This window comes from Gekko japonicus, unplaced genomic scaffold (genome assembly GCF_001447785.1).
Source record: "Gekko japonicus isolate JY-2015 unplaced genomic scaffold, Gekko_japonicus_V1.1 scaffold428, whole genome shotgun sequence".
Classification (NCBI taxonomy): Eukaryota; Metazoa; Chordata; class Lepidosauria; order Squamata; family Gekkonidae; genus Gekko; species Gekko japonicus.
In genome coordinates, this window is record NW_015165842.1 from 543,500 (window position 1) to 559,508 (window position 16,009).

The window sequence follows — 16,009 nt, forward strand, 5'->3', positions numbered from 1 at the left end:
AAAGCACATGCTTTGCATGCAGGAGGCCTCCTGTTTCACTCTGGCATAAAAAATTGACCTCAGGTAATCAGGTGTTGGAACAAACACTCCTGGCTGCTGTAGGCCCTGGAGAACACTGAACTAGATGAAGAGGTCATTTCGGGGGGGATCGTGGGGGATCGCAGTTCCCCCGGGTGAGGTACAGGGGCGGGGCACATGACAAAGCCCCGCCCCCTGCTTCCGGCCACCCCGCTTCCGGCCCTCATTCAGCCAGGAGGAGGCAGGAGAAGAGGGAGGGTAAGTTGCTTCCTCCCTGCCTCTCCCCACCCCTGCCTGAGAAGCCCCGCCCCCTGCTTCCGGCCGCCCCGCTTCCAACCCTCATTCAGCCAGGAGGAGGCAGGAGAAGAGGGAGGGTAAGTTGCTTCCTCCCTGCCTCTCCCCACCCCTGCCTGCCTCGGGCCAGGGAGGGCCTTCGCGGGGCTTCCTTGCACTCCCACCGGCCTTGCAGGTCCACCGCCGGGGCCCTCATGGGGCTCGGCAGTGGAGCTGCAAGGCTGGCAGCAGCGGCCGGGACCGTTGGGGGCGGGGTGTGTGGCCTTATGACACACTTCCGATGATGTCAGGGGGTGTGGCCTTATGACACACTTCCGGTGATGTCAGGGGGTGTGGCATATGCTAATGAGTTATGCTAATGAGTTCCCCTAGCTCTTTTTCTACGAAACGACCCCTGACATCTTACAACCACAGGTTATGAGGGGGCTTATAAATACAACAAAAAAATTACTAAAAGATACTAAATTACCATTATTTTGGTAACCTTGTTCATGAGCACATGAAGCTGCCCTGTACTGAATCAGAGCACTGGACTCTAGCAGGATCAGTATTGTCTCCTCAGATTGGCAGTGGCTTTCTAGGATTTCAGGAAGAAGTCTTTCACGTCACCCACTGCCTGATCCTTTTTGCTGGAGACGCCAGGGATTGAACCGATTGGATTTTTTAAACGTGATGTAGCAAATCCAGAGCTGTTGCTCATATTGAACTCAGAGGACTTTTCATTTGGCCCAACAATCACTCACCCACTGAGCCACCGCCCCCTTCAGTCTCTTTTCCATTCCAGCATTTAAAAAATTTGCTACTGAAGGTTTGCCTTCAGCATTTATTATTTTCCTCTCCTCATCTCTCTCATCTATCTCCACAAGAAACAATCATTTTGATGAGCCTGCCCCTCACCAAAAAAAAGAACCTGCTGGCTTCTTCTTGTACAATTAATTCAACAAAACTAGTCCCATGAAGGAATACTAATGCTCAGGGCATTTTTTGTAGAAAAAGCCCAGCAGAAACTCATTAGCATAATAGGCCATACCCAACAGCAGGAACTCATTAGCATATTAGGCCACACCCTGACAGCACCACTCATTAGCATATTAGGATATTAGCATTAGCATATTCATTAGCATATTCCTCATCAAAGGCTCCTAAGTAAGCTCAAAAATCATGGGATAGAAGGACAAGTCCTTTTATGGATCAAAAACTGGCTAGTTCATAGAAAACAGAGAGTGAGTGTAGGTGGGCAATTTTCTCAGTGGAGGGTGGTAAGCAGTGGGGTACCGCAGGGATCAGTACTTGGTCCACTGCTTTTTAACTTGTTCATTAATGATTTGGAGATGGGAGTAAGCAGTGAAGTGGCTAAATTTGCGGATGATACAAAGTTGTTCAGGGTGGTGAAAACCAGTGAGGATTGTGAGGCACTCCAAGGGGATCTGTCAAGGATGGGCGAGTGGGCGTCAACATGGCAAATGGGGTTCAATGTGGCCAAGTGCAAGGTGATGCACATTGGAGCCAAAAATCCTAAATATAAATACACATTGATGGGGTCTGAACTGGCAGAGACTGAGCAAGAGAGAGATCTTGGAGTTGTAGTGGATAACTCACTGAAAATGTCGAGACAGTGTGTGACTGCAATAAAGAAGGCCAATGCTATGCTGGGGATTATTAGGAAGGGTATTGAAAACAGATCAGCCAATATAATAATGCCCCTATATAAATCAATGGTGAGACCTCATTTGGAATACTGTGTGCAGTTCTGGGCACCACACCTTAAAAGGATATTATAGCTTTGGAAAAAGTGCAGAAAAGGGCAACTCGAATGATAAAAGGGTTGGAACACTTTCCCTATGAGGAAAGGTTAAAGCGCTTAGGGCTCTTTAGCTTGGAGAAAAGACGACTGAGGGGTGACATGATCGAGGTTTATAAGATTATGCATGGGAAAGAGCAGGTAAAGAAAGAGGTACTTTTCTCCCTTTCTCACAATACAAGAACTCGTGGGCACTCCATGAAACTGCAGAGCGGTCGGGTTAGAACGGATAAAAGGAAGTACTTCTTCACCCAAAGAGTGATTAACACATGGAATTCACTGCCACAGGAAGTGGTGGGTGCTACAAGCATGGACGGATTCAAAAGGGAATTAGATAAGCATATGGAGCAGAGGTCCATCAGTGGCTATTAGCCACAAGGTATAGCTAGGGGCTCTGGGGCAAGTGATGCTCTGTCTTCTTGGTGCTTGGGGGGGTCAACAGTGGGAGGGCTTCTAATGTCCTGGCCCCACTGCTGGACCTCCTGATGGCACTGGTATTTCTGGCCACTGTGTGACACAGAGTGTTGGATGGGCCTTTGGCCTGATCCAACATTGGCGTCTCTTATATTCTTATGTTCTTAGGCCGCACCCCCATGTTACCAGAAGTGTGGTCACCCAGCCACACCCACCTTTTGATTCTTATTCTGTTTACCTTATTTGTTTACCTTATTTGTTGTCAAAACCCAGGGCTTTTTTGTAGCAGGAACTTCTTTGCATGTTAGGCCACACACCCCTAATGTAGCCAATCCTAATGAGTTTCTGCTGTTGGGTGTGGCCTATTATGCTAATGAGTTCCTGCTGGGCATGGCCAACTCGGGAGCCAGCCGGAACTCTGTTCCTGTGCGTTCCTGCCCAAAAATAGCCCTGCTAATGCTGTTATTTGCCCATGTCTCCCCCACCAGTGGTTTCAGATCAGAAAGGGGGAGGGTGCAGAAGACCCATTCATGCCACACTGGTCCTGACCAGAATTGGGCCCCATGGTGCAGTTAAAGGGAATTCACTCCTACAAAGAGAAAAGACATACAGAGAGGTTAGCCAGCAGAGGCAGTGCACAGGAGATAAACACAGTAGGTAGATGCCTCTGGACATGAGCTAATCAAAATCAAACCCCAATTCAAGTTAAAAAATAAAACAAATTAATTGGTACACAGTTCCCCCCCCCCCAAATAATAGTTCCCCACACCGCCCTTCTGGCAACAGGGTTAGTAATTTTAAAAATGCAAGTATTCTCTTTTTTTGGGGGGGGGGGTTTGGTTGAGAGCGCTACTCGTGTATGAACGTACACATATATTTTCTCTTTCATATGCAATGCACTAATTCCTTGCTATGGTACCAAGGTGGGAGTTCAGTCAGTAGATTGAAGGACATGACCAAGGTTCTAAGGTCCGTCAGTTTCTTGATATCTTCTGGGATGGATTTGATTGGGTTGTTTCGGAGCTTTAAGATTTGCAGTTTTTTTAGATCACACACCTATGGGAGGAAAACAGATAGAGAAAATGTTGTAAAATAGCTTATGACGCCTGTTACTGCAGGTACTTCTTTATCTTTTTTAACTTTAGGTAATCATCCAAAAAAACTAAGATCATGGCATCCGGCCCCATCATTCCTTGGCAAATAGAAGGGGAAGTCGTGGAAGTAGTGACAGACTTCACGTTCCTGGGATCCCAGATCACCGCAGACTGTGACAGCAGCCATGAAATTAAAAAGCGCCTGCTCCTTGGGAGGAAAGCGATGGCGAACCTAAACAGCATGATAAAAAGTAGAGACATCACCCTGCCAACAAAAGTCCGCATGGTCAAAGCAATGGTATTCCCAGTAGTCATGTATGGCTGCGAGAGTTGGACTATAAGGAAGGCCGAGCGCCACCATTTTCAGAATGGAATTCCCAGTGCACAGTTGATCAACTAGACCCCAAAACACTGCGTCAAATAGTTAGGACCATGTTTGTGCATATCAAAGCTCGAAAACACACCCATTGTCCTATTCTCACAAAATGGTGACTGCATATATTTCAGACGATTGTGCATAGCATGCTCTCCCTGTACATGAAGTGGGTGTGCCAAAAGCATAGTGATTGAATGGCGCTTCTCTCTGTGTTGCATGTGTCGTGTATGTGCTGGTTTCATATAGCACCAAAAAATTGGTTGCAGGGGAAATCTGAAAAATGGCAGGCCAATGACTGTGAAAGGCTGTCAACAAGAAATGCTCCAAAATGCTCAAGGGAGTCACTTCATCCCTCGGCAAGCCTCTTTCAGAAGAGTGTGACTTTCATTTAAGAGAACAATGTTAGAGTTTAGTTATTACTGTTTATTTCTAATATATGTATGTAATTATTTAGAATATTTCTGTGCTGCCTTTCCACAGAATCTGCCTGAAGTGGATTACAAAACAAAATATGGCGAAAACCTAAAGCAACGTAAACATTGCTAAAAATTAACAAGTGGTTCAAACCCAGCATGTCAAAGCCAGAGCATAAAACCAGCACAAAGTGTTTAGCATCTTAAAAATAAGGATAAGAGAACCATCAGGCACATACTCACCTCCGTAGGGAAGAGGCGCAGGTCATTAAATGACAGATTAAGGTACAACAAAAAGTCAGCCAAAGCTGAGAGGTCCGGAACTCTAGGCAGAAAATATGCCTGAACAAACAAAAATACATTTAGTTAATATTTTCAACAAATCAATTGTTATAAGAAGCAGACCTGATGGGGTGGGGAAGGAGGATATGAAAATCCGTGCAGCAAAGATTCCTTACCAAACCTACTCCTTTAATCTATTGATACTATGGGCTTTCCCTCATTCACACTTTCCTCATTTGTGTTCCTGTTGCTTCAGGGGTTTTTCTGTTCTGCATGTGTTTTGCTCCCTCTAGTGGTCGATTTGGTATTACATCACTTTATGTCCAGCATAAAAACCTGCAGCTTAAATCTGCAGGGAGATATGCCAGACATACTGTGATGTAATATTGAATCAACCACAAGAGGGAGCAAAAGACATGTCGAACAGATACCCCCCCCCCCCGCAGCAACAGGAATACACAAGCAAAGAAAATAAGAGTGCAGAAAAGCTTTATAGTGGGATAATTGCTGGATACTTACTTCCAGTGATAAAAATATAGAGGTCATTGAGATGGATCCAGTGATATGTCAACAGAAGGTGCTGATGGAAGCAGACCTTTCCCTTGTTCCTTTTGTCCTAGTAATCCTTTCCAATTCTCAGAAAGTTGATCCCCAGAGTCCTGGGGCCTCTGTGTCGATTAATAGCCCCATGGATCAGGGGGATGCACTTGGGAGTGGAAAGGGGATGAAATTGCCCTACTTTTTGATGGTGCATAGTAGAATGGTGCATAGTAGAAACTGGAAGTGTGACTTTGCTCCCTTCCCTCTCCTCAGTGCAGCCCGACTACATGGCTATTTGGGCCAAACAAGACATGACTACATGACTATTAGGGCCAAAGTAGACATAACATTTTACACATGTTCCCAAAGGAGACTGGCAGCCATATTGGAGCTGCAAGTCACTGATGGCAATTCTATGTAAAAGCACAGCAGTGTGCTAATTTGGATCGGGATCACGGCATGGGTGGAAAAGAGCTCCTGCCTTCCCCCCCCCCCCGGGCCATTTCCTGGAGCCAAAACAACCCGGGGGGATGTTATTTGACCCATCTAATGTCTTCATGTCCACTGAATGCTTACACATGCAGCCCTCCAATAGGGCAAAAAACACCTTTCCTAGTGCCATTTTGGGTCAGGAAAAAGGTGCAGGGCAGAGCGCATGAGTCCTTCTTCCTCCGCTAATGCCACTGCCCCATCCAAAGCTGGTCCCCCATGGCACTGCTCAACATACTTCCCATGGGAAACCTGCAACTGGCATATGGCTGCAAGACCCCATGGCAACCATGTGACAAATGTCATGCTGTGTTTGATCCAAGCAGGTCCCACAACAACCATAAGAATCAACTTTCTCATGGCTGGAATAAACCACAGATCACTGGACCCAACCTATTGTGTATATGCAATGGAAATCATCCTATAGGCCACTGTAAGCTCTCTTTATAAGAAAGAAAACAGCCTATGAAAATTGGGTTGCTAGCATGAGAGCTGGTTGTGAAGGGCAACACAGAGGGATGGCCTGAGGGTTTCTGGCACCCTGAGCAAATTATGACTTTGGTGCCCTCCATTCAACATTCATACACCTAACGAAACATCAACCAGCTCATTCTGTGGGCTGCAATCCAAAGCATGCTTACCTGGGAGTAAATCCCACTGATCATAGTGGAACTTACTTCTGAGTAGGCATGGTATTTATAGGAGAAACAATGGATCAGCTCCCTCTCTGCCCTCTTTATGCCCGCCCCCCCAGCTCTGGTGCCCTAGGTGATGACCTAGGTCAGAGGTGTCAAACATAAGGCCCAGGGGCCAAAACTGGCCCATCCAGGGCTATTATGTGGCCCACAAGCAACTGGTGCAAGGGAGGGAACAGGAGGCTGCTTGGGGGTGGGTGGGTGGAGCGAATCCAATTGTGGCTTCAGCACAGTGGGACAACCTCGTCTGCAGCAGTCAAGCAGAACCCTTTCAGTTCAGGGACTGATAAGCTGAGAGCCACTGCAGCTGCATTCATACCACTCCACTCAGCCTGCAGCTCCAGGGATGCTGTCCCTGATGGCCACAGGGATCAGTGTTTGCATGTTTGGGGGGGTTGCAGACAATCCTCTGTTGGGGCAGTGGAGCGTCTGCCCAGAGCTGCACTGCTGGCTCTCCATTTTGCCCATGTAGTTTTTCCTCTGTACCCCTCTCCCAGCCCATAGGGCCTTGCAGTGAGGACACGCCAACTCAGAGCTTACTAGTTGCTGTCCTTTATAAAGTTTGGTGTAGTGGTTAAGTGCGTGGACTCTAATCTGGGAGAACCAGGTTTGGTTCCCCACTCCTCTACTTGCAGCTGCTGGATGACCTTGGGCACGGGGCCGGCTCACCCGCTAGGTGAACTAGGCGCTCGCCTAGGGTGTGCGGGCCCTCAGGGGTGCCAAACTGCACCCCACCCCCTGCCAAAGCCCCCCACCATGGCGGCTGGCGAGTGAGAAGAGGTGGGAAGCGCTGGGAGGTTGTGCCCTCTGGCCCCGTGGCAGCTGAGCCCCCCTCCTGGCGAGAGAGAAAAGAAAGGCGGCGTGGATCGGGTCTCTGCCTGCCTGCCTGCCCCTCTCACGCGCTCTCTCTCTCTCTGTGGCAAGGGAGGGAAGCAGGGGAAGAAGGAAGGAAGGAAGGCAACGAGGAGGCAGAGGGCGCCATGGGGGCGCAGGGGCTAGGGGGGCTCCTCTTTCTCCTTCTCCTCGGCATGGCTCAGCGCAGCCCCGACAGCGGTGCCAGGTGCGGGAGCTGCTGCAGCAGCCACTCAGCGTGAGCTGGCGATCCGGGGCCCGCCGTGCCCGGCTGGCGCTCCAGTGGGCCAGCTGCCCTGGCGCGGCGAGGCTGCTGCTACCGCCGCTTCCTTCTCCTCCACTGCCGCAACTTGCCCGCAGCTCAATGGCCCCAGCAGCAAGCCGGCCGGACTCTGCTCTGGAGCGCCTGACGCCACTGCCGCTTGGCTCTGCTCAGCAGCAGCAGCCAGGGCTCTGGAGACGCTGCTGCCTCCGCCACGACGGCTCCTCGCACATGGCAGCCGGGTGCGCAATCCCCGACTGACCAAACAACCACCTGGCCGGCCAGCCGTGCCGCCGCCCGGGCAGCTCTGCCCCATCGTGTTGCTCGCTCCCGAGCCAGACCCGCCCTGCCCCTTCCCTGCCCCGGGAACCTTGCCGCCGCCCACTCCTCCGAGCTTGTGCAGAGTGCTGGCCACCAGGCCTCCCACCTGTCCCTCCCCCCCCGTCCACAGGTGGCACTCTGCACAGGCTCGCCATGGCTCGCGCACCCGGCCGGATCGCAGGAGGCGGCACCGCAGCTCACCCCCCCTCCCCCTGGGGGGGAGGAGGTGGCGGCAGCAAAAGGGTCTCCAGGCTCTACCGGGAGGTTTGCATCTGCGCCTCGCCTAGGGTGCAGACACACCTCGAGCCAGCCCTGCTTGGGCAAGCCATAGTTCTGATAAGAGCTGTCCTTGAGAAAGAGCAGTTTGTGTCAGAGTTCTCTCAGCCCCACCTACCTCAACATGGTGTTTGTTGTGGGGAGGGGAAGGGAAAGGAGTATGGAAGTTGCTCTGAGACTCCAAGTGAAGGGCGGGGTATAAATCCAATCTCTTCTTCTTCTTCTTTATATCTCGTACCCGGCACTGTGTTTTATGGCACACATGGCCCAACCCGACAAAGTGATCCGGCCCTCATAACAAATGAGTTTGACACCTCTAACCTAGGTGGAAAAGCTGTCACACTTTTAGGGAAGTACCTTAAGACTGAGCCCAGTTCTTTTATGCATCAGGCAACAGAGAATTGCCATTTCGGCCCTTGCCATTAGTTCGTCGTCTGGGTCTAATTGAGGCCGACACCCGAAACCAGAAACAAGGGACAGTTCATTACTGTCGGGTACTTGATCTGTAATAAACATAACACTGGAAGTTAAGCAAAAAGGCTAGTTACATGACTGAAAAAAATTTAACATTGGCGACAGCAATGAAAACACAACAAGACAATGGTTTGGATCCTGTGGGTCTATTCCAGCAGCAGAGGCACTTTCCTCTGGTGCAGGAGTTATCTCTGGATGCTCAGAAGAGCATGCGACTTCATGAAAAAAGGTCTTGCCACCCTCTGCTAGCAGAACAGATCCCTCAGTTACGCAACACACGTCTTGTGATGTCCTGCAGTTCACAAACAGCGCTTCAACAGCTTTTTTTATACTGTCAAAATTAATTGCTAAGCTTGACTTTGATGTTTCCCTCAGTGTGGGCTAACAGATTTAGAAGCACTTGTTCTGAAGGGGTCCGCCTCACAAGCTTGTTAATTAACTTCTGGCTGAAAGCGTAATCTATAGATTCTGGGAGGCTGCCCAAAATGTGTCCTTTGGCCCAAATTAAAGGAATGACTGCTCTTTGCAATGAAAAACTGTGCTTTTAATCTACATGTGGGGATTCCATCCAGCCAAGGGTACTTGAGAATTAATGAGAAGCAAAAGCAATAATGTTCTGAATCAAACAGAGGCTTAGAGATCTGGCCATTCACTTGCATTCATAGATCTATGTTCACACCAAGCCTTACATTTTACATGTCTTATTAGGGTTGCCAGATCAGGACTGGAAAATACCTGGAGATTGGGGGGGGGGGAGTCTAAAGAGGGCAGGGTTTGGAAAGGGGAAGGACTTCAGTGGGGTATAATGCCATAAAGTCTACCTTCCTAAACAGCTCTTTTTTCCAGATCGATATCTGTTGCCTGGAGATCAGTTGTAATAGCAGAAGATCTCCAGCCAACACCTGGAGATTGGCAACCCTACGTCTTACCTAAATCACAAAACCTATCCTTCCTATATATAAAAGCCATTTGGGGTGGCAACGTTCTATGTGCGCCAAAATCAGTTGGCAGCTGGAACTGCCACTCAGAATGCGCTGGCTGCGTTGCCTGGATCCGTTGCAGGGTCCCGACCACAGAGGGCCCTGCCAGCATCTCGCCCTCAGTCTACATGGAGACACCGGACAGGATAGATCCTCTGGCGGGCGCAGGCAACGAGACACGCATGTCGACGAGCTGGACCCTCCGCCGGCCGCAGGCAGCGATACACGCACGTCTTACCTTCCAATTCGCCCAATGGTGGCGGGGAGCCAGGAGAATGGGCCCAGCTGCCTCGCCGTGGCCTGCTGGCTCCCTCTGGCCCCAGCCCGAGCCCGCCTTGCCTGCGCCGCCTCCCCCGCCTTCCTCCCCAGACTCCGACCGCAGCCTCCTCATGCCTCCCTCCCGCAGACACCCAATCGTGCAAAGGCTGTGGAGAGCCAGGACCCGGGCAGAGGGAGGTGGAAGAGGGAGATGAGCCAAAAGCACTGCGGCCTGCCTTGCTGTGGCCTCCTCTCTGTTGCTGCCTCCGCTCAGCCTGGCCACAGCAGCAGCAGCATGAGGAGTGGGGCGGGAGGGTGAGGGGCGGCCAGTGCCAGTGCCGTGGCTGCCCCGGGGACAGCACATGCCACTCAGGGATGCCGGCCAGGTGGCGCTGAGGGGAGGGGAGAGGGTCATGGCCCCAAGGGGAGACACTCCAAAGAAAAGGGTCCAGGGGATGAGGGACGGACCATGTGAGGGGGGAGGAAACGGGGGGTCAGCCCCCTGTGTGCTTGGAGACGGCCCGGGCAGGGCATCCCCTTGCCATGGCACCCCTGGGGTCTGTGGAACGAGTACAAAGCCGAGGGCCGGGGGGGAGGGGAAATGCCCCCCCCCCCCGGCTGTCTAGAGCTTGTATTGTTGCTGCAATGGGTCTTGCTCCTAGTAAGTAATAAAGCTGTGTAGGGCATTCCCTGATCTCTGCTTTCAGACTGTATCTTGTTAGTCTCTGAAGCACTATTGAGTTAGAGTTGCCAGTTCTGGGTTGTGAAATTCCTGGAGATTTGGTGGGTGGAGCCAGGGGAGGGCGGGGTTTGAGGAAGGGAAAGACCTTAGTGGGATATAATGCCATACATTGTACCCTCCAAAGCAGACATTTTCTCCAGGGGAGCTCAGCTCTTTTACCTGAAGACCAGATGTAATTCCAGGAAATCTCCAGCCACCACCTGGAGCCTAATTTCCAATATACCTCTGCCTTGTCCAGTTTCTAAGAGCCAGTCTGGTGTAATGGTCAGGAGCGCGGACTCTAATCTTGGAGAACCGGGTATGATTCCCCACTCCTCCACATGCAGCTGCTGGCGTGACCTAGTTCCCTCAGAGCTGTTCTCTCACGAGCAGTCCTCAAAAGAGCTCTCTCAGCCCCACCTACCTCACAGGGTGTCTGTTGTGGGGAGAGGAAAGGAAGGAGACTGTAAGCTGCTCTGAGACTCCAGGGGCGAGGTATAAATCCAACTCTTCCTCTTCCTCCTCTTCTTCTTCTCCTGTTCTACTTTGCTGCTGCCCTCTGGAATTTTTTTCCTTCAGAGGAGTTGATCCATCCTCATGTCTTTGTGGGCTCAGATTTTGAGGGTTTTACATGGTTACCTGCAGGATGGGCTGGCCTATTCACCCCGAGATCAAGCGGACATATTTTTTAGTTATTTAGAAACTGGACAAGGCAGAGGTATATTGGAAATTAGGTTATCTGCTTGCTGGCAAAATGAATGCATAAAACATACAACTGCGTTATTTGCAGCGGCTGGAAAACGTATTCGGGTTTATAAATAAGAGGAATGTCAGAATGTAGTTCGAAAGTCAATTGTGAACGCTTACAGTTCCTTACTATTGTCTATTGGCAGCCTGTCATTTTAGATTTTATTTTTAAATTACTTTATTCAGATGGAAAAGAGCAAGAGTCCAGTAGCACCTTAAAGACTAACAAAATATGTGGCAGGGGGTGAATTTTCATGAGTCACTGCTCACTTCTTCAGATACCAAGAAGTGAGCAGGGACTCATGAAAGCTCATCTCCTGCCACATACTTTGTTCGTCTTTAAGGTGCTACAGGACTCTTGCTCTTTTCTACTGCTACGGACAAACATGGCGACCCATCTTGAACTTTATTCAGATGGGTACTTTGTTAGGGCTTTTAGATCCATTATAACAACTGATCGGCTTCTTCAAAATGGGAGGAATAAAAGCTGTTTCTACCTGTGTAAGTCACTTTCTTCTTTTTTCTTCTTTTCGATTCACCAGTGAGGAATGAACGTTTTTCTTTTGTGGCTTCGTCCAAGTTTTCAGCTTCCCCGGAAGCTCCTAATTGCTCCAGAAACTTTTCTAAAAAAATACCATGAGCAACATTAGAATGGATCCTGTCCATATACAAGAGAAACGTTCTCAGATACATTTTCTAGTCTAGGCTTTTCAAAGTACTGTATTTTCTGGTGTATAAGACTACTTTTTAACCCAGGGAAATCTTCTCAGAAATGGGGGGGGGGGTCGTCTTTTACGCCAGTAAATACAGTCTCTGGGAAAGTATATCCCAAACTCTATATTTTAACTGCAAAAGTTGGGGGTCGTCTTATACACCCAGTCGTCTTATACGCCGGAAAATACGGTAGCTGTTTTGACTCTGGGGTACACAATAGGGAATGTGTCACTCTGGTTTAATAATCTGCTGTGGAATGAATTGATTTACAGTTATCACACAAGAAAAGCAATGTAGCACTGAAGTCCCAAACAGAGTGTGACCCCCTTCTAAGGCCACAGAAGTCAATGGGCACAGAACCCCTGGTTTTTTGGCCTCCCCCCCCCCCGCCCATGAGAAGAAAGCACAGTCCAGAGTAGGTTGGAGAAAAATATATATATTAGCACCATCTGAGATATTATGTATTGGTTTCTAATTGTTTTTAAAATGCTTCTAATCGTTTTTTTTTAATGATGTACATTGCCTAGAGCCTTGTACTACAGGGATTAGGCAATTTAAAAAAATAATTTAATAAATAATAAATAATGATAAATAGAGGTGTAACCCTTGCTTACGATTTCACTATAAGTGTCTAACCTAAATAAAAATTTAACATTTACACTTTAGCGGTTTCTCTTTCACAGACCATACATAATGGTTATACCAAGCAATGAAAACACTGATTCATAATTAAACAGAACCCTTATATCTAAGGAGAGTACTCTTGTATTGTTTCTTAAATAAATGTGTAATATTTTTCACATTTTATAAAGCCGTACAAGACATATTGCCTATTTATTAATGAGCTGACTCTGCCTGTTGGTGGTATCATGCGGCACTTAAGTGCTAATTATAGACATAAAACACAAACTGTATTTTATTTCAAAACACTGATTTCTCCCTGTCTCCCAGGGTAGCATGGTTTAATCCTGGTTTAGAATCCCAGTTACTGGGAAAGAAAAAAAAATCCTCAGATTTGTTAAGTCACCCAAATATGTACTTCAAAACAAATTCGAGTTAGATCTAGTGTAGAAGAAGAAGAGGAGGAGGAGGAGGAGGTTGGATTTATACCCTAGCCTTCATTGCCCGAAGGAGTCTCAGAGTGGCTTACAATCTCCTTTCCCTTCCCCTCCCCCCAACAGACACCCTGTGAGGTAGGTGGGGCTGAGAGAACTCTCTCTCGAGAACTGCCCATGAGAGAACTGCTCTGAGAGAGCTATGACTGACCCAAGGTCACATCAGCAGCTGCATCTGGAGGTAGGGCTGCCAAGTGGGAATTTTGCCGCAGTGGGGGACTCCCGGCTGGCGGCTGGAGTGTGTGTGCATGCGCAAAGCACGCACGCACGCACCACATCCATGTCACCAGGAAGTGACATGACGACGCCGGGCATGCTGGGGGTGGGGCCACGACCATCCGAGAGAAAACCATAGTTTTCCCTCCGATGAACGTGGCGCCGCCCCCAGCATGCCCACGTGACGTGCACATCGGGGTGGAGTCCCCCCCGTGGCCCGATCCCCCGGCAGTGGGGAACGGGCCTCTGGGGCGGGGTTTTTCCTGCCCCCTGGGGGGACTTGGCAAGCCTATCTGGAGGAGTGGGGACTCAAACCCGGTCTTCCCAGATTAGAGTCCACACTCCTAACCACTACACTAAATTGGCTCTATAGTGTATTGATCAGAGCGGTGATCCCCTATATGACACCCATAGGTACCATGGTTCCCACCAGGGCTCTTTTTGGGCAGGAACGCACAGGAACGGAGTTCCAGCTGGCTCCCAGCAGGAACTCATTAACATAATAGGCCACACTCAACAGCAGAAACTCATTAGGATTGGCTACAATTAGGGGGGGTGGCCTAACATGCAAAGGAGTTCCTGCTCCAAACAAAAAGCCCTGGGTTTTGACAACAAACAAGGTAAAGAGAATAAGAAGCAAAAGGTGGGTGTGGTTGGATGACCACACTTCTGGTAACATGGGGGTGTGGCCTAATATGCAAATGAGCTGTGCTGTCAGGGGTGTGGCCTAATATGCTAATGAGTTCCTGCTGTTGGGTATGGCCTATTATGCTAATGAGTTCCTGCTGGGCTTTTTCTACAAAAAAAGCCCTGGTTCCCACCAATACCTTTCCTTATGCCTACTTGATTCTTTCCCAAAGCACCATGGTGCAGTGGTAAGAGTGACAGACTGAATCTGGGAGGTCCGGGTTCAAATCCTCACTTTGCTGTGAAAAATTGCAGGGTGACCTTGGGTCCATCACACACTCCCAGCCTACCCTACCTCACAGGGTTGTTGTGAGGATAAAGTGGAGCAGAGGAGAACAATGTTAGCTGCTTTGTGTCCCTGTGGGGGAGAAAGGTGGGATATAAATGAACCAAATAAATAAACCAAAGAAAAGTGGAGGAGAAGGTTTTCCAGAAAATCCTAGGAGGCATCACCTTTGGATCTGAAGAGAGCATGCTTTTGGAAATAGCTACCTTCATCACAGAACTCCCAACATTTTGCAGTAACCTCCAACTGCAGCCATTTTGGGTGGTGTTCAGTACTCTTTCTTAAACTTCATAAAGTGCCCAAGGTTGGGGACCCTGGGTCAGAGTACTGAACTAGGACTGTGGAGGCCCCAGGTTCAAATCCTCGCTCATCCATGAAGCTCCTTGGGTGAGACTGAGCCAATCTCTCATTATCTCTCTCATCTTAACCTACTGCACTGGGTTACTGAGATGATAAAATGGAGAATGGTTGAAGAAGGGAAGAGGAAGAAACCTAGTTTGTGCCAGACCCTGGTTTGTTCCGACCTCCGAATGCAACTCAATTCAGTGTCAGATTCCAAATTCTCATCAGCCCGAAGGTATAAAATGTGCATGTCTTTGAGGATGGTGTTAACTGAGGTGAAACAATTAAAAGAAGCAGAAGATTTGTTCGGATAAGTACAAGGCCTAAAAGCAGCCGAGACAACTGTCATGCACAATACCTGATACCAACTGTCGCTCAGGTTTTTTTGCCACACTGAATGGAAAATCTGCCATTGGTAACATTATAGTGTTGACTTCCTCTTGGCCACGCCTCAGTAACTCATACATCAGCTGAGTACTGCGCACTTCATAGTTAAAACGAGAAACGATTGGCTTTTTATGGACGGCTGACACACGTCGTGAAATGCGGGAGACCACTGCAGTATGACCTTTCAGGGTAAAATCTGACGGTAAAAACAGCCGGCGAAGCTTCAGCGTGGGTAGCTTTAATCGCAAAGGTATGCGCCGTTTTTGTAGCGGGAAACTAGGAGGCCCGCTCGACTGTGGAGGAATGATGAAATCTTTCTTAATACTGTCTAAAGGCAGATAGTCCAAAGCGCCTGATGGACCGTCAATGGAGTCTGGCAAAGAAAGAAGAATCTGATGGCTCTTCGTGGATATAGAATGTTCGACACCGGTGTGTCCGCTGTCTCTGGGCATTTCTTTGGGTTCTGTATCTTCTCCACGACCCCCTGGATGTACGGCAGAAGTCGTTAAGATGAGATACATGAAAAAAACAAAAGACAATTCAGTCTACCACTGGATGCTAACTCTTCATACACTGTACCCAACCACACACACTACAATTAACTTGAGCTTTCATGGATAATGTATCAACTTGCAATTTAAAAATATACATATATAACAAACTAATCACAAAAGATGCTCTGTAGCCATTCCAACTTAAGTAGAAATTAAGGTGGAGGAATAAGGAGGGGTTCATTGGTAGAAATGCATAGAAATTTACATAAAATTATGTTTTGAGGAATGATGTAAAGGAAAAGTGGGAAGGTATTTTGGACAGATAGGGTGGGAGAGATGTGCCTGAAAAGAGGAGTGTTGGTTTTGGAAAGGTGATAACGAGAATCTAGAAGAAAGAGGTTGAGATAAAGAAAGATGGGGTGGTGGAGGGACCAGGTGGGCATGCCAACTTTTAGGAGACA

General features: G+C 48.7%; 1 protein-coding gene across 1 annotated transcript in view; it reads right to left on the minus strand.

Moving 5' to 3' along the window:
• Positions 1 to 15,506, minus strand: part of LRRC63 (leucine rich repeat containing 63) — a 35,886-nt gene extending 20,380 nt beyond the window's left edge. The window contains exons 1-4 of the mRNA XM_015411004.1: positions 15,026 to 15,506; positions 8,485 to 8,630; positions 4,654 to 4,752; positions 3,447 to 3,583 (exon numbers count right to left, since the gene is read on the minus strand). Of these exons, the coding sequence (XP_015266490.1) occupies positions 3,447 to 3,583; positions 4,654 to 4,752; positions 8,485 to 8,630; positions 15,026 to 15,506 (863 nt within the window). The remainder of the gene's footprint in view (positions 1 to 3,446; positions 3,584 to 4,653; positions 4,753 to 8,484; positions 8,631 to 15,025) is intronic.
• Positions 15,507 to 16,009: the final 503 nt, after the last annotated feature.